We start from the raw sequence: 18,333 nt of genomic DNA, 5'->3' as shown, positions 1-18,333 counted from the left end.
GGATTCACTCCTAGAAATTCTCATCCATTGAGTCTAGGGTGGTGGGACTTTGATACCCGTGTTGTTTGTTTCTCTTCAGTTTCTCAGGTTCTGTTTACATGGAGGGTTGAAAATTACTGCATCTAGCAGATACTATTTGTGATTTTTAAAATAAAGTTAGATGCTCTCATTTGTAATGTTACTCTGAAATCATCATGTTCTATGTTAAAATATACATGTATGGTGCAGCAACAAAAGACAGGTTCAGGTTACACAGTTGGGAAAATTTGTAACCTCTTTAAGTCTGGTTTTGTCATTTGAGAAATAGAATTAATGAGAACACCTACCTCAGCGTTTTCCAAGGATAGGTGATAACAATGCATAAAGGAAAATACCTAGTATGGTTTCTAAAATAGAATAGAAAATAACTGCTGTTATTTACTAGCATGTAGCATGTTAAAATAGAATGTTACTTTGGAATCAACCAACTTTTGTCTCCGTCCTCACTCTAACTTTCCAGTCCTGGGACTTTTAGTAAAATACTTCATTTCTCTGCACCTCTGGCCTCTTATCTGTAAACACAGGGACAGATGGGTACAATTACTAATATGGAGGGGTGCTTAAGACAAGGAGTTGCTCAGTAAGCCTTTCTGTCCCCTTCCTTTTTTCTCAACACATCACAGGGAAATAGATATGCTGTAGATGCTAATGAAAGGGTGCACACGCCATTGACTTTGGTGTGGCCATGCTAGGTTGAGATGTTATTGCAAATGCTCTTTGTGGCTATAATGGGCTGGTGTGGGCCTGTTCCTTGGATCCCTAAGGACATGGCTGTGGGTCCACATTGCAACCAGAGTTTACACCCAGACTTGTGATTCCTTGCCCTTCCTCCTCCTGTGGTGAAAGACAGTGAACTCCTGATCACCTTGTCATTCTCAAGCCTATGAACTGGCTGGGATTCTGTCCTTTTAATCTTTATCAGGCTTTGGTTGAGATGTAAGTTTATCCGGGGCTTAAGAAGGACCCCCTCCCCCAATTCTTGAAAATCTGCTAGACAGCTTAATAGATCAGAGCCTACCATTTCATTCTACAATCTCTTAACATATGTGCCCACATGTTACTTATGAAGCTTTCAGATTCCTAGCTCTGTAAGAAATTCAGTATACTTATTCCACTGTTTCGTCTTCATATTTTACTTGATCACCCAGAATAGGAAAATGGACAGTGGCTAAAAGTTGTATCATGAAACAAATTTTTGCATTATTGGTGTGTCTGGCAGGTCTTGTTGGTTCATGTTAGCAGCAGAATATGTTAAACATCTGTGACAGGGTTGAAATGATTCAGACCTCCTCCTTTATTTTTCCCACTTAGTAACCTAAGTAAGTAAATCTAAAGATAATATTAAGGGATCGCCTTTAAAAGCTGGTGAACGGGGGGACTTATTCTGTTACATTGTTCAGTAAGATATTTTTAGCAACTCTGGAGTGAGTACTGTGGTTGGTCCAGACCCAGCTTCATGGCCTATTATAGTTTAATTTTAAGGGACACACAACTTTAAAACTAAAAAATGGTAATATATGGTTGCTAATCAATTTCTCTTTTGAATTATATCACTATGGTATATGGAAATTCACTTGTGAATATTATAGGGCTACAGTTTTCTAATAAATGTTTAAAATACGAAGTTAGCCTAAAAATCATTTGGAGAATCATTTTCCATGGTTCATTAAAATGGAAAGGAGAAGAAATAAATTTGAATTAAAATCTATTTCCATTCAAATATTAGTATACTTCTCATTGGGATGCATATGTCTTGCCAGGCATGGGCTGTACCGCTGAGCTATATCCCCAGCCCTCAGGATGTATATGTCTTTTATGAAAGAATCAATGCACCCAAATTAAGTAGTTCTAAGCAGTTGGAAATAAAGGAATCATCACCTGGTCTGCACAGTTGTTATGTGATATTATGATGAGACTTTTAGGAGAGGACACTTGGTTTTGATAGACCAGACATCCAACACTATCAAGCATATTGATAAGACCATCAGAATGAAGAAATAATTTATGGCTCTAAGGTAGAGTCTGTATTTTCCAATAAAGGCCTTTTGTAAATTTAGGGATGCTTTCTTGGTCTTGTGTCTGTTTATGGAAGCTCCCACAGTGCCTGACCAGGAGCTCAGTAGGTGCTTCATAAATATGAAATGAGTAAAAAGCAAATTTGAGACAATGCTTTGGTTTCCTGAGAGAAGGAAACCAGGGGATTCAATGATGGGGTGAAAACAGCTGAGCAACAGTGTTGAAAGAAAGAATGCTAAGTGGAAAGGAGGATGTGTTTTCTAGGAGATCTTTGTGGTGCTCTTGCAGGCAAAAGGCAGGACAGCACCCCTGCCGTGGAGACAGTTTAGAGCCACAAACTTGGTCCATGGTGCTCTCCTCTCCTAAAATCAAATAACAGTTCTTTCCCGGTACCTGTTAAAAATGAGATGCTGGAAAAAAAAAAAAAATGAGAGGCTGGGTGGGATAATCCCTGTTGTTTTTTTCCTTAAATCTGTTGTCCATGCTGTTTTTGGTCAATACTGAAAATGGTCTGTACAGAACTACAGAGTTAGGAGAGTTATTTTAAGAGGTCAGTACTTTACTGAGATCCACAAAGAGGGTTGTGGCTTCCTCTGAGGAGGGAACTATCCTAGAGTATTAATGAACCACAGCTCTCCTGGGGCCAGTGATGACAGGGTTTCATGGAGTTTGACTACAGATCTAGGAATTGTGTCCTATAAAAGACAAGTCTTACTATTTTGCCCTCCTCCATTCCCTAGGGGGCAGGAGCTTATCTAACAGTGTTATCTATTCTATAGAAGGATCCCATTGCTTTATCTGCTCACCTTACCAGTCTTTTGAAACAAGCCCTCTGTGGGGGAAGTTTCTGTTAAGTGGGATTGTGTGAGTGTAACACTAGTGCAGAGATTGTAGATTTAGGGTGGCAGTGAAGAGAAAGACAAGTAGTTTGTTTTCTTTTGTGAAAATGGCTCTGCCTAGTTTTTTAGAATTTGTTTCTATCCAATAGCTTTCATTCCCTTGAACTAGATCATATGAAGTATTTCCTTTGGGGTGGAGGGAAGCTGTTTGTTTGTTATAGATGAATTTGGCGTTTAGATGAGTAATAGAGATTATTGATTCTGGTCTACCATATTGATTTTTAAAATTCTTCCTGTTAGAAAAAAAATAATTTATTATAATGATCGGTCTTCATATTGTCAGTCGAGTGCATATGCAAGTTTTAATGGCTCAGTATTTCAATAAGGGAATGCATTACATAGTCTTGGATGCCAGAAGTCCAGGAGGGGTCAAGTAGGAGTGTGTCTAGACTAGCAAAGAAAGACAAGATTTAAAAAATGGGCTGTGTACCTTATAAAATTTATTTTCTTTGAAGTAAGTTGGCAAATGTTTAACAGAAATCCATTGACATTTCTGGATAAAGAATTGATACATCCTATTTCAGTTTAATTAAAAGATGAGTACTGTAACTGCTATATGGAATGAAGATGAGGCACAATGAAAATTCTCTTTTTTAGGCCAAACTTGGTGAAAGGTTCAGAAGCTGGAAGCCATGACTGGTAGGGTATGTTTTGTAAATTTAGCAATTCGAATAAGTGGAGGCAGTAGGCTAAAATCTGTGGGATCTCAAGAGACAGCAAGCTTGGAAAGGAAGTGTAAAGAGCTTTTAAACATAGGTTGAAAGTTCAGTAAGTGTTAGTTTCTCTGTTCTTTTTCCAGTACTGCAATGGGAAGTGACAATAGTTTTCCACTGTGCTTAAGGCACATGTGGGTGATGGTGTTGCTTACTAGATTATTGGGTAGGAAAAATTAGCTCCCACAATTCAAACCATTCAGTAAGTACGGAATTGCAGTATAATGGCTAAATAGATGAATATAAAAAGAAGTATCTCTATACAGGGTTGTGTACTATCTGCTGTGAAAGCAGAGCAGTAAAAGGTACCATCACTGACTAAAGGAATGTGTGGGTTCCTTCAGGTGAAGGCACACACAGAGAAATAGACGCTGCCACACGAATAGCACCAAAATCAGGAGCTCCAAACAGTAACAATCCCCCTGTGGCAGGAGCTTCACCTAGGAGGAGATTGCACAAATCTGGGCTCTGAGTGGCATTCAATGAAGTGTCAGAGAAATAGAGGGTTTCAAGATGGAGAACGGTGTGACCCAATGCAAGGATATGAGTGGCAGGCTCTTCTAACAAATAGATTTTGCTCAGTCAGAGGAGCCTTGTAGGGAGAAGGAGGGAGAATAGTAGAAACCCATCAGAGGTAGACCATAGTGGGGTGAGGGAGCTAGGGTTGTCTCATGTAAATGATAAGGCATCTGGTCTAAGCAGAAAAAGAAGGTTTCAGGAGACTGGCTCAGTTGAGATTGGAAGATGGCACAGAGAACGTGGTTTGGGTGCAGGCCGTCCACTGAGAAAGTGAAGCAGCAGTGGAGGTGGAGAGCAGGGCCGAGTGAGAGAGGTGAAAGTGGAGAAGGAAAGGAGAAGTGGAATCCAAATCACATAAAGTGTCAAGCGCAAAGTCCCAGTCTTTGCATTGTGCTTTTACTGGCTGCGCGCTCTAGGTTGGGAGCTGTTCAAGGGGAATGTCTGGTCCTGGTGTATGAACGCTGACCAGGTAATTGTCCTCAGTGAAAAGGAGGCTAATGTGTTCAGCCCAACTCAGGACTGCAAGTCACTTTTCCGCTGCGTGGACACTCCCCAGACGTGCTACTGTTGTGTATGTGTGCTCTTTGGGTACAAAGTTTTCTGTTTGATTCTGATTTCCTTTTTTTTGTTTTTAATAGACTCTGTCAAGAAGAATTTCCAATCCATACCTTGAACACACTCCTTCCCAGGTATGATTTATTTTTTGTCTGTCTCTCTTACTGTATTTTCTCTAACAAAGATTCACAAATCCTGGTACAGAATTAATTCTCCAGCTGTAGCTTTTGCCTCTGCTCCTGACCGTATGGGGCTTCACATGATTGCTGCAGTGCTCACACTGTCTCACCTACCAGGGATGACACAACCAAGATGTTGGGATGTTTTGATTGTTGTGTCATCATTCATAAGATATGAAAAAAAATAATATATACATATTTTTTCCCATTTTCACAGCTTTCATATGAGTGTGTTGTCAGTGTGGCAGATTATTATTCAATTTTCCTTATTGATATAAATATCGTATTTTACAGATAGTGGGTAGCTTACACTAAAAGCTTTGTGTGAGAGGAGTTGTATATTTACAATTATTTATTAGAGGACTGTCCCCTTTGTGTTCACTGGTAAGAACACATGAGTATGTCTACATTGTATTGCAGTAAAAAAATCAGTCAACAGACATTTATGTTCTTTAGGATAACAGGAGACTGAGATTTCTGAAAGCAAGGACTTTCTTACGATGTTCCCTACTGTGTCCCCAGCATCTAGAAAAAACCTGGCACATGGTAACTGCTCATTAAATGCCTCTTGAATGACAGAATTTTAGGGCTAGTCAGATGTCAGCTGACTTACACCTCCTTGCTTGTAATGTTTTCTGTCATCTGGATCGCTTAAGCTTTGATATTTAAAAAATAGGTTTAAACATGTTAAAAATAAGTCATTTCCTGCCAGGCGTGGTGTGGTGCACACCCGGAATCCCAGCACTCAGGAGACTGAGGCAGGAGGATCACTGTGATTTTGAGGCCAGCCTGGGCTACAAAGTGAGTTTAAGGTCAGCCTGACTGTATCATGAGACTCTGTCTAAACAAGACCAAAAAAAGAAGGGGGAGATAAAAATGATTTCTGCTCTTTTTACTTTCTCATCATGTTGTATTTAAGTTTCAACAATTTTAAAAAAGCAATTAAAAGTATAAAAGTATGTTTTCTCTGAATAAAGATGGCTGAGAAGCAGGGGAATAGCTCAGAGTAGAGCCCTTGTCTAGCATTTTGAGACCTTAGATTCAAACCCCAGCAGCGCAAAACAAAACAACTCAATATATATTGATTTTTACAAGTGTTTATCTTTTGGAGACTACTCATTTTAGTTTATTTTTGCTCATTCTTTTTTTAGCCTCCTTTGCGTATGAGACATCACTGAGCTTTGGAGGAAAATGCAAGTAGAAGGAGGCAGTTTTCTACAAAAGGCACCAGACTTCTCTAATGCTAAGCAGTGGTCTACTTCATCCTCTAAGAATCAAAAAACTCACATGGGAGAATTAGATGATTAAAAAAATAAGTTTAATGAAATTTTTATCTGATGAATGGAATCGTGTAGTACTGTCGATGCAACAAAATAGCATGGAATTAACTATGAGCTTAGCAATTAAGCAAAGGTATAGAGCAGATCAGCCTGCTGTCAAATACGTCATGGTTCAAGATGTTCACCAAAGAGGGAAAAAGTTATTTTCACACTTCCCAAGACTTTTATATGAATACATTATCAATATGGCAGAATGTTTAAAATATAAATACTCTTGAGTTTGCTGCAGTGATAGAAACACTATATTTTTTTTTTGAAACAAGGTCTCACTGTGTAGTACAAGCTAACCCTGAGTTCACTATGTAGCTCAGGTTGGCCTTAAACTCCTGGAAATCTTCCTCCTTTAATCTCCCAAGTACTGGGATTACAGGTGTGCGCCATCATGCCCAGCAAAAATTGATATAGATTTGGGGGGGAGGTTGAGATAAGGTCTTGCTCTGTAGTGCAGAATGTCTTTGAACTCACAGTAATCCTCCTACCTCAGCATCCCAAGCGCTGGGATTATAGGCATGTGACACTTTTTTTTAAAAGATAGTAAATTCTAACAAAATAAAACAGAATAAAGCTAATCAAAGCAAAGCAGTGACATTGGTACAGAACTTCAAAGCAGGACAATAGGAAATCAACAATGGCTACCATAGTGTACCTGTTATCTTCACAGTAGTGATCCATTCCATCAGACATAGCAAAATCAAACCAGATCCAGAAGAATAAAATAAATCAAAACAGAACATTGAATAAAGCAAAAACAGTAAATCAAAGCAAAACAAAACAGTGGGAACAATATTGGACTTCAAAAACAAGTCAGAAGGAAATCCCCCATATTTACTATATTGCATATTTACTATATTTCCAGTAGATGCTCAGACCACTGCCCCCAGGCCTGCAAAGTCAGCCAAATGATTCAAGCATTCAGTTGCTTTTTGTATCTCAATTACTATCAACTCAAGCTGTCTTCCGAACCAGCAGATTGTCCTCAGAAGGGTGAGATGGGGGATTGTCTTGATTCTCAACCTTCATGCCAGTAGGCTCACAGCAGGCGCTGACTTCTGTCTTCCCGGGCCCCACATGGCTTGCACAATTTGCCAGAAGGGCTAATGGGCTTCTTCTTCTTCTTGATGGGCTCCTCCCAATCCTGGCATAGCTTCTGCCAATTCATGGGAGGCACTATCTGGCTTCACTGTATTTTTAAAAAGGTCAAGATTTTACCTTGAAAACTTTGTGTTTTAAAAGATTATTTATAATTGTAGGTAAGTACTTTAGCATTGGAAAATAATCATTATAGCTTAATAGCATAAGTGAGCCAGTACTAAAATAAAATAAGGTCATGATAGGTCTGTAATTACATGGGCTAAAATGCGTCTCAAGCTTAGGGATTTGGTCATGATTTTTTGTATATAGCGTGACATCAGGAGCTCCCAAATTGTCATGTTATTGTTCTACATTTATAGTGTTCTACATTTATGTCTGTCTTTTCTGTTTAGATTTATGGAGAGAATTCTTCTTGTGCAGGAAGAGCATTGAGGAATATTATCGTTCAGGCAGCTGACCTGGTAAAGGACCGAGTGAACCTCAAGGGGTTTTACAGGTAACGTAATTTCCTAACATCTTGTCAGAAACCCTCCATCAGGGGAAAAAAAAGATTGTGTTAAAATCATGACCTTGATCAGAGAGAGGAGGACCGTCTTAGTATTGCAGTGGAAGGGGCTGGTGTGTGACTGCTGGAGGTTCTGGGGTGACTTTTCTGTTATTCAGTTTACTACATGTTGGGGACTTCTGGTTCTGAAGTTAGGGTTTGGAGTCCCCAACCACAAGTGTGGCTTCTGCTCTGCTTCCCTCTGAGATGCGATATTTTATAATGTAATATTTTCCTAGTGTGTGCTGCACTGGCAACTTCCAGATCTATAGGTCTTCTCTTTAGGGCCTTTATGAAAGTTCTGTGAGGACTTTTAGGGAGTCCTGCAGTGAGAGGGGCACCTTCTTGGTGCCATGTACCATAGGGAGACACAAATTGGTGGAGGACAACAGTTGGCTGCCTGGGGATAGTGAAGAGAGCAGAGATGCATTACAGTAAATGAGTTAGTTCCTAGCCAGTTTTTAAGCACAGATGGGACTGATAGTGGTTACTTCGAAAGTCTGAAGCACTATTTCATTTTGTGGAACAGTTTAAAAAAAAAAAAAAAAAAAAAAAAAAAACAAGTCTGAGTGTGGTGGTGTATTCCTAAATCCCAGTGCTCCCGAGGCTGAGGCAGGAGGATTGCTAGGAGTTGAGTTCCAGCCTAACTACATAGCAAGACTCTGCCTTCAAAAAGAAAAAAAAGTGTCTGCATTACCTTGAATTAAGTGCCAGCATTATAATGGAAGACAGGAGGTGGCCAACAATAAACAAATTTTCCACTCCAAAGACTGGTAAATTTCACCTTTTGTTGGAGCAGACACATGGGCTTTGTAGCTCATCACCTCCATATTGCAGGGACTCAGTCCTGCAGTGTAGTTAGATCTGCAGGTACTCACAGTAGTTTCTGAAAATATTCCATAGGGCAGAACTGCTGTTGGTATTTAAATTGCTCTGTTCTAGCCAAGTCTGTTTTCTTCCTTACTGCTCATCGCTTGTAGGGTGCGTGTAGATATTTTAACTGGATTGTTGCAGATCTGGTCAGCAAGTCCAGGGACCAGGAGTTTAATGTTTGCTTTAGTGATATTAATGATAGTGTTTCTCATTACACTAATGTTTCCCTTGGTGCAGATGGATGATTGAAAGTGATTCAAAACATAACTTGATAATATTAGTGAGGGGTAGGAAGGGATCATGTGTAACAGAAAGAACAGCTCATCTGAGAGTAGACCCTGTTATTCATTAAGGTTGTCATGGCAATACTGAGTACTAGCCTATTGGTTCAAAGTCCTTGCCCCCTGGCCCCCCCCCCCACAAAAATCAACCGGGGTGAGCCCTTTCCAATGACAGGGCAGAGTGGGAAGATTAGGACTCTGGTCTCCAGTATCCTCTGGGGAACCTCAGGCCTCACACAGTCTCGCTGCATCAGTCTGTGTTTTAATAGTACCCTGAGTTGACTCCTCAGCCTGATTTTTGAGAACCTTTGGTCTGTGAAACCTCTTAGCCATGTTTCCACATAGCCACCCTTTGCAGCTTGGTAGTTTGGTGTGTTTAGTAACTTTTATATCATATACTTTTATATTTCAGGTGATATCAGGCATCCAGAGTAGGTGTAGGAGTTACATTGCTTTGAGAATATGAATTAAATTGTTACAGAATTTAATCTGTGGGATAATGCTGCTTTTGATGCCTAAGGATGCTGGCTAATTAAGAGATGTAGAGAAATTAGTTAATTAATACTTGGAATCTTTAACATGAAAGGTGTCCTGTACAATTATAGAAGTTAACATTGATTATTTGTTTTTTTTTTTTTTTTTTTTTGGTCTTTTTTTTTTTTTTTTTTTTTTTTTTTTTGGTACTGGGGATCAAACTCACAACCTTGTTCTTGCCAGACAGGCCTAGGCCACTGAGCTAAATCCTTGGCAATTGTTTGGCTTTTAATTGCCTGTTTTGTTGCATCTATTTTATTTTGTTTTAAAACATTCATCTTACTTGACTGTTACTGTTTCTATTGTCCAAATGTGAACTTCCACGTAAATAGATTTGAAATTGGCTTATCTTAGAGCATCTTTAAAACTGGTATTTTACCAGAAAAAATGCTTTATTAAAATTATTTGAATATTTGATCAAATATCTCAGGAGGGAGGTCCACAATCACATTTTCTCTTACCCAAGAAAATCTAACACCTCATGGCAACTCTTTTTTTTTTTTTTTTTTTTTTTTTGTCTTTTTCCTTTTTATTGGTACTGGGGATCGAACCCACGACTGCCTGCTCGCAAGGCAGGCGCTTATGCCGCTGAGCTAAATCCCCAGCCCTGGTAACTTTTCATATTATCTATTACTGTATGATATCAAAGAATTTATGATTGTACCAATTACAAGAAATAGATACAAACAAATATTGACATCCTTCAATGCTGACTATTGATAAAGATGGCCGTTATGTGGTGTCAGTCTTCTAACACACTGTAGTGACCTTTTTTCATAAGAGAGGGTAGAATACAGTGACATTTCTGCCAACAAAAAAAAATGTATTTGAGAATGTTTTCTTTTGTTTTTCCTTTGAAGCCAACGCAGATGGGAAAGTAGATGTGAAGATACTACTTGTAATATCCAGATCATGGCATCAGAATTATATATTTTAAGACAGATTACAGAGATGATTTGAGTGTGTGCATGTTTAGTAGGATCCAGCACACACATCTAGATTTTTATGGGTTTATAACCTGCTTAACTAGATTGCCTCAGACTATATTAAAAAGACAAAGAATCAGATTTTTTTTTCTTTGAGACAAATTTTGGCTTTTAATTTTTGAAGACTGGTCAACAAAACTTCATATTGCTTTGAATTTTGGGGTTTTTTTTTTTTTTTGGTTTGTTTTTGCTTTTGTTTTTGGTTTTTGGCTTTTTGAGATAGAATCTCACTATGTCATCTATGCTGACCTTGAACTCACGATGATCCTCCTGCCTCAGCCACCCAAGTGTTAGAACTATAGGAGTCTGCCACTATGCCTAGCAAATGCTCCCAGTTTTGTCTCCTTTGGATTGTTTTGCTCCCAAAGGAACTAAGGAGCAGATAAAAATCTATAAATGGTTGAACCAAAATTTATCACCATCAGCTTGTTGTATGTGACTTACCAAGGCAGAAACATTATCTATTTGGTATTGAGAGGTACAGGGATCAAGTGATCTCACGCTTACCAGGCATGTGCTTGAGCTGATGAGGTATATCCCTGGCCTGCCTGAAACATTATACAAAAGACTGCTAAATGCTTTCCTTCATTCATTCAAATAAATTACAGTTTGAGAACTCACTGTGGGGTCTGGGCTGTTCTAATAGGTATGCAAAGTTCCTGCTTTCCTAAAAATTATTTTCTAGTGGCATAAATGAATGGTGTTCATTTGGAAAGATATATGAGTACTACCTGTTAGGTGGTGAGAATTCCATTCCTAATTTTTCCCAAGGAAGTGGTAGAGGAGCATTAATCTAAAAGGCAAATAAGTTATGACATTTATTTTTGGACTCATTTAAAAATACGAACACCTGAAGCGGGTATATAATGCCAATTTTTTGAAAATATGTTGCAAGCGCTTATGGTGAATGGTTTTGTTTTGTCCAGGAGAAGCTGTGTTGGGTCAGAACTTGTCGACTGGCTTCTAGAGCACTGTCCTTTTGTCCCGTGCAGAGCTATGGCCGTAGGAGTCTGGCAGCTCCTTTTGGATATGGGGATTATGTCATCAGGTTAGTGTTGTGTGTTGTGAAGATACAAAATCATTATTTTGTAAAGCTATTAAGCCAAAATATACTTGGTTTTTTAGGAGGTATTGTAAACTGAGTGGAAATTGCTTTTTGAAGGTAAATGTTTGCATTCTTTCTTGTGTTCTAAGTAAAAAACAACAAGTCTTGTTTGGAGTCACTTATTTCTTACATGTTTTGAAAAAATAATTAGATACTTGTTGATTTGTAGATTAAGACGTATGAAAGTCTTTCCCTTACTCTCCCTCCCTTTTCTCCTTAAAATACGCTCGTAAACTTTTTTAATCAGTGACACCTTTAGTTGCTCTTTTGTGTATTTATCTTCCTGCACTTAGAGTAATCTTCAGAAACTGCTTTTATGAGTGGGATGTGTATGCCATTTTAATTGAACTGGTAATCATGAACACTTAGAGATATGACCTATGAAGGTTAGCTGTTTAAATAGGACAGAAAAGAGATGTTAACTGGAAACTAAAATAGATGGTAATATCTCTTTCCTTAACTGAGCCCAGGGAATTGAAGGATTAGAAGCCGAGCAATCTGGTTTCTTTATTTAGCTCATTCTTGCAGGTGCTGTTTGCTTATGGAGAAGCCCCTTCCTATCATTAATGAATATTGAGGGCGTAACCTGGTGCCATGGTGAAAGAATAATACAGATGAGAATGTGGCTGTAATCTTTTTAGATGTAATACCTAGCTTCTAATACTCTTATTTGGAAATTCAGTTAGCTACTTATAAGGAACAGAGATATTATTAGCTTATTTTATAGGTTCAGGCTTTTAGTTAGCAGTGTTTTATGCTAATGCTTTTTGGAAAAATCTTCAACTGTTGATTCCTTTGAAATAGGGTTTTCAAACGTTGGCAGCATGGACATTTTGGGTGGGATAACTCCTTGTTGTAGGGGTCTGTCCTATACATTACAGGATTTTTAGTGGTGGCACCTCTTTTTTCTACCTTGTATATGTCAGTGTGTCTACACACACACGTGCACACACACACACACACACACACACACACACACACCCCAGTTAGGCCCCTCAATGTCACCAACTATGTCTTCAGGGGGACATGGTCATCTCAATTGAAAACCACTACTTGCTAAACTTGCTATCATGTTATATTTGTATATTACCAAACAAATGAAATATATTAGTTTGCTTTGAGACACTAAAAAGCACTTTTTACTATCTTCTTTGATTTGACACTGATTTCATTGGCATTTAACTTTTTGCAGGAGGAAAAGTATAAAATGTGTGTGAATATGCTAGCCCAAGCTTCAAGTAATAAGAATAGACTGGCCAGTAAATCCTTTTAAATTCAGTGAGATTGTGAACATAAGTGAGGTTAGAATGTGTAATTATAGCTTTACTTCTGGCTGCTCCTTTATAATTATTAGCACTTCAATATATTATTTGATTGTTTGATGACTCTCTAAATAATATGTTTGATAATAACCCACACCTTTTTTGTTGTTTCTTTCAAACAGTGGACCAGCATCTCTACTTTCAAGATAATTATGTTTTCTACCAGTTCTCATCTGATGAATGTAGCTACTTGTACTGTGAATTTGAAAGAGAAGAAGAATGGCAAAATGGTGTCAAACTTCTGCTGCAGCTTGTGCCCCTCATTCCTGCCAGGGCTGGCATCTGTGAACTGTAAGTAGTTGCTGTCTGGGCGTTGGTATTATTCTGACTTAGAGAAGATAGATGTCCTGTCAGGCAACTATTGTTCTACCTTGTTCAAGAGGTAGATGGGCTGTTCCCAGTTTTCACATGCATCCTCAGAAAGGTAAAATAAATGTGTGAAAATTAAATCTAGCTCCTAAATGGCTGATCTGGTATACAAATCTCAAACCCATGTCTCATCAGCTGTATTACACTGCTTCTAATATTCCATGGCTGTGAGAGTAGATGATCTAAATAGGGATAAACATATGATCGGGCTTAAGATGGAATGAAATAATAACTCACATATTATCCACTATCCAAGTCGTGACTGTGCTAAGGAAGATACAAGAGACCTTTCTGAAAATAATCTAGGTGTAACATTTGGCAAATTAAAACATGTGAATCATTATCACATGAAGATATTGAATCACTATAAGATTAAAATTAATTACAGGAGACTTGGGAAGAGGTCTTGAGTCATCATAAAGAGATTCTGACATGCTTTTATTTATTGATGTTGATAGTGGCATTTCTGATATATGAATTAAAAATCAAAAATTGAAAACTTTTCAACATCTCAGGTTTCAGGAAAGTGTCCCTGTTTGTTGACTTTCGGTTGTGTGAAATTAGTAGGTCAAGTAAAATTATCCTCATTTCTTAGGTAAGAAAGTAAGTTCCTGGAGAAGCACCTCAGTAAACATAACAGAGACAAGTTACTCTTAAAGTGACAATATCAAACAGTCAATACAGTTGACTATATTATCTATTTTTAGCAAAAGAGAAGTTTTAGAATATTTATGAGATGCTGTATTAATAGAAAGATTGATTTCCTGGAACATATTTTATGTGAGGGGCTATGCTCCAAAAATGTCTTATTTTACTTTCAGAATTCTGTAAGACAGGAACTCTTATTACTCTTACTTATTTTGTAAGTGAGGGAAGTGAGGGACAGAAGTCAGATAGGGGTCACACAGGGAGCAAGCAGAGTCTGGTGCTTGAATCCCTGTCTGTCTAATGCTGACACCTCTGCTCTTGTCACCTGCTGTGATGTGTTCTCACAAGTTTCGGGGGTCATTCTTGCATCTCTTTCCGAGAAATTATAAATAAAAGCTGTAAAAGCGTTAGGCTGAGCTGTGAAATTGTTATGGATTTCCCACAACCACTGTTTGCAGAGGGACTCCCAGTGGTGAAACAAAACCCAAATGTTACTCAATTAGGCTGAGTATGGGAGATGTTCTTTATTGTAATGCGTGCTTATAACAGTCACAAATGTCCTAAGAAATATCAAGGAGCATTTCAGTAAACTCTAATGAGCTTTCTACAAAGGAGTGGCATGCCTTAAACTACAGTGGCTGTGACTGGTTGTGACTCTAAGGGATTAGCGTTCTCCAGCAGCTCTTCTCACCCATTTCCTCTCCTGCATACAGAAGGAGGTGTGTGCATCCCACACACACACCTCCAGATCAACAAGGGCAAGAGAGCAGTGGAAATAATGGTGCAACCCTCCCTCCCACCCAGAGCAAACTGGGTTCCCCTTGGGGAGATGACCTTCCTCTAAGGCAAAGCCCCGACTATTCTAATTTTTGGAAATGAAAGCAGTTTTAAAATCCAAGCCCTACTATTAATTCCACATTACTTGCTTTGTCACACCAGCCACTATGAAACGAGTGTCAAGTTCTGGAGTTGAGGCTCACTGTAGCATGCTGTATTTACCAGCAACATTTTTTTCCTGTTGGTGTGAACATGTGCTTTTGCGAGTGATCACTGACTCCTACAGATAAGTGGTCACTGGGGACCAGTGCACCTGTCTGTGTCTTCATGTGGGCCCTAAATATAAAAATGAAAATTACTGACTCACCGCAAGTCTCTTCTGGATAGAGGGAATGTCTTTTTGTGTTTCCTATACTAGACTTATAAACCAACTTCTATGCTATTATAGAATGTTTTTGGCCAAAGTTTGGAAAGCTGAGTTATCCAGAGTGACAACTGTGCTCAGAGAAGAAGATGCCCAGAGACACTGACCCCTTTCAGTTGCACTGTCACAGCCGTTTCCAGAGTTGCGTACATACGCTCCTGCTCTGACCTGACAGTCTCTGCTCTTTTAGCCTCCAGGCCTTGCCAAATATTCTCTCCTGCCTGAGGGATGCTCCTGTCCTCTCTTCTGTCTCCTTTTCCTTCTTCTTTTTTTCCTTCTCCATCTCCATCTCGTCCTCCACCTTTTTTTTTTTTTTTTTTTTTTTTTAATTCTGCTAGTTGAATTCTACCCAACTCTCAACAGGGAGCCCAAATCTTACCTCATGTCTGGTCTACATTGATCTTACTTTTGTTTGTTTGTTTGTTTTTTCTTTTTTTATCGGTACCAGGGATCGAACTTACGAACGCACACTTGCAAGGCAGGCGCTTATGCCGCTGAGCTAAATCCCAGCCCCTGATCTTACTTTTGATAACATGCTGCTCTTTGTATATTTTTAAATCCATCATTCTATGTCCTTTTTAGTCTTGTGTTGTTTCAGTTTTATTCTAGTGAAATGCCCTCTGATGTCCTCTTGATTCTTCTCTGGTCCGTTTATGAGGTGAAAGCCCTTCTCTTGTGGACCTTTTAACAACCTTTTTGGTATTCGAAAGCCATTACAGTTCTACCAAGGTAGTTCCACATTAGATCCTTCTCATTTTCCATCTTCTCATAAGTGTCTTTAAAATAATGGAAGAAAACCACTTAATGTCTCTGTAAAGAGAATTTTGTTCTGTACAAATGCATTTCTAAAAAGAGAAACATAATGATTTATTCTTTTTAAAAGGAATTTTTAAAGCAGGAGGGGGGAATGAAGCTGCTACTGATTTTTTTGCTTTGGGTGGGACAAAGGAGAGAATTGATGAGGAATAATGAAGTAACAGCATAGAGGTAACAACACAGAGAAAAGGTGCCTCATAATTCCCACAGGACTCATAAGACATTTCTCCTTATCAGTAACTGGCTTGAGAATTTTGTTTGTGAGAAACTTGACTCTTGGAACTCAGCTGTCATTGCCACAGCTTTTCAGGGACTGGAGATGGGATGGGATAGTAGTCTGGGGACCTGGGTACATGAACCTCTACCTTCCAATCACCCAGCAATTGACACATCCATCATTATTAAAAGACTTGCAGAAAATTGCTAGAATTTGACTCAGGCAACAACTCAGATACATAAAGAAAAATGTAGCTTCTTTGTCTTTCCCTAAGGGATCTGGTATTAGTTATCTAGATGAGTCTCCATCCAGTTCAGCAGCCAGAGAAAAGGAAAGGAAATCTCACAGTCTTAGTCTGATGCAGTAAAATTTTTGTAATATAGTAATCTTTAAAGTCCTCTTTCAGCTGCTTAGCATATTTTTGAGCTCAGTTCCATGGATTTCTTTCGGCATAGTGACTGTGCAACCTCCGGGTACCTGATGAGTGCTGGGGCTCCTTGGCTGTGACAGAGGAAGACCAGGGATATCTCGTCAGAACGGTCCCTTTCTATAGTGGGAGCACCCTTGTCATGACAACTGTGGCCAAAAGCAGTGGTTGATTCCAAGTCCTTGTTACGGTTTAAATGGAGAATGCCCACAAAGGCCTGCTTGCTCCCGGGCAGTGCTTTCAATAGGTGGTTGAGTCATGAGATGCCACAGTTGACTTGCTGTGAAGAGGGGTGACCTGGTTGGAAGTGGAGGTCACTGGGGGAGTCACCTAGAAGAGTACATCTCCCTTCCCGGCCCCCTCTTTTGCTTTCTAATTCCTGGTCGCTGTGACATGAGCAGCTTTTTTCATCTTTGTCTTTCTGCCATGTTTTGGAGCCAGCTTACCATGGATGAAAACATAAGCCAAAACCAAGCTCTCCTTCATTAGGTTATTGTGCCTCAGTCATGACATACAATAAGACAGCCCCGGTCTCACCTGACACCTTCACATTATTCGGCACAGCTGATCTTGCCCTTCCGGAAACAATTGTTTATTCGGTTCCTGGAATAACGCCTCTTGTCTTTTTCAGGCTCCTTTGCTTATTTTTTCTTGTCTTGACTGTGTTAACCACGAGTTCCCGTCCTTTGTCCTTTGATGACTGGGGCCATGCTGTCTCCAGAGAGACTGCTCTTCTCACAGAACCAGTCAATTCATAGAAGTGGGAAAGAATTTATCTGTGAGCTCACCTTTTATATACAAGGGGTGATCGAAACATACAGTGAATATTTAAGTTCAAAAATGTATGCAGTAAAAGACACATTGTCATTAATGCTGCTCTATACATTCCCCCTTCCGACACACTTAATCCCAGGGTTCTTGCCACTGAAGTTCTGGAAGTCTTCCTTTCTCTCTTTATATGAAGTATGATAAAAATAAAATGAATACTGCTGCCCACCATCATGCGGTATATAAGGAGGGCTTGTAAAAAACATTCAGAGTTAGCCTGACATGCTGGCACACACCTGTAATCCTAGCACTGGGGAGGGTGAGCCAGGAGCATTGCTGTGAGTTCAAGGCCAGCCTGGGCTACATAGTGAATTCAAGATCACCCTGTCTCCAAAAACAAAACAAAACAGCAAAAAAAAAAAAAAAAATCAGCATGGAGACTGGGGATTTAACTCAGCAGCAGGCACCTGCCTGGTAAGTATGAGGTTATAAATTCAGTCCCTCGTACCAAAACAATAAAACATTCAGTGTGTTTTCACCACCTTATTCAGTGGATCTGGCATCACTTAATTTCTACCTCTTCCTCAAATTCAGAATGACTACTAGAGGTAAACATTTTGAATCCATCCAGGACATCAAAGCAAGTATAGTATCTCAACCAAGACACTCATAGAAGACAACTTCCAGAGCAGCTTCAGAAGGTGGCCAGAATGATGGGATCAGTGTGTTTGAAGGAGAAGTGGTATTTTGAGGCTGGTTAATGGAAATGTAGCTTTTACTTAATACAGTTTTTAAATGTAAGCACACACTGTGTTTTTCTATCATACTGCATGTGACCCAGCCAACCCAGTGCCCATATCCGAACCACCTGTGCTTTTGGGCTTTCACTT

At 39.2% G+C, this 18,333-nt stretch overlaps 1 protein-coding gene across 3 annotated transcripts in view; it reads left to right on the top strand.

Annotated features, from left to right (window-relative positions):
- Rapgef5 (Rap guanine nucleotide exchange factor 5) overlaps positions 1-18,333 on the top strand; it is a 267,972-nt gene that overhangs the window by 84,120 nt on the left and 165,519 nt on the right. For all 3 annotated transcript variants that reach the window (XM_003469825.5, XM_063234130.1, XM_063234120.1), the window contains 4 exons: positions 4,825-4,875; positions 7,745-7,848; positions 11,497-11,618; positions 13,120-13,288. In XM_003469825.5, the coding sequence (XP_003469873.3) occupies positions 4,825-4,875; positions 7,745-7,848; positions 11,497-11,618; positions 13,120-13,288 (446 nt within the window). The remainder of the gene's footprint in view (positions 1-4,824; positions 4,876-7,744; positions 7,849-11,496; positions 11,619-13,119; positions 13,289-18,333) is intronic.

This window comes from Cavia porcellus, unplaced genomic scaffold (assembly GCF_034190915.1).
Source record: "Cavia porcellus strain 051 isolate PalLab524CR breed Dunkin Hartley unplaced genomic scaffold, mCavPor4.1 scaffold_2, whole genome shotgun sequence".
In the NCBI taxonomy this organism is placed as follows: Eukaryota; Metazoa; Chordata; class Mammalia; order Rodentia; family Caviidae; genus Cavia; species Cavia porcellus.
This window is presented reverse-complemented; position numbering and strand designations above follow the sequence as displayed.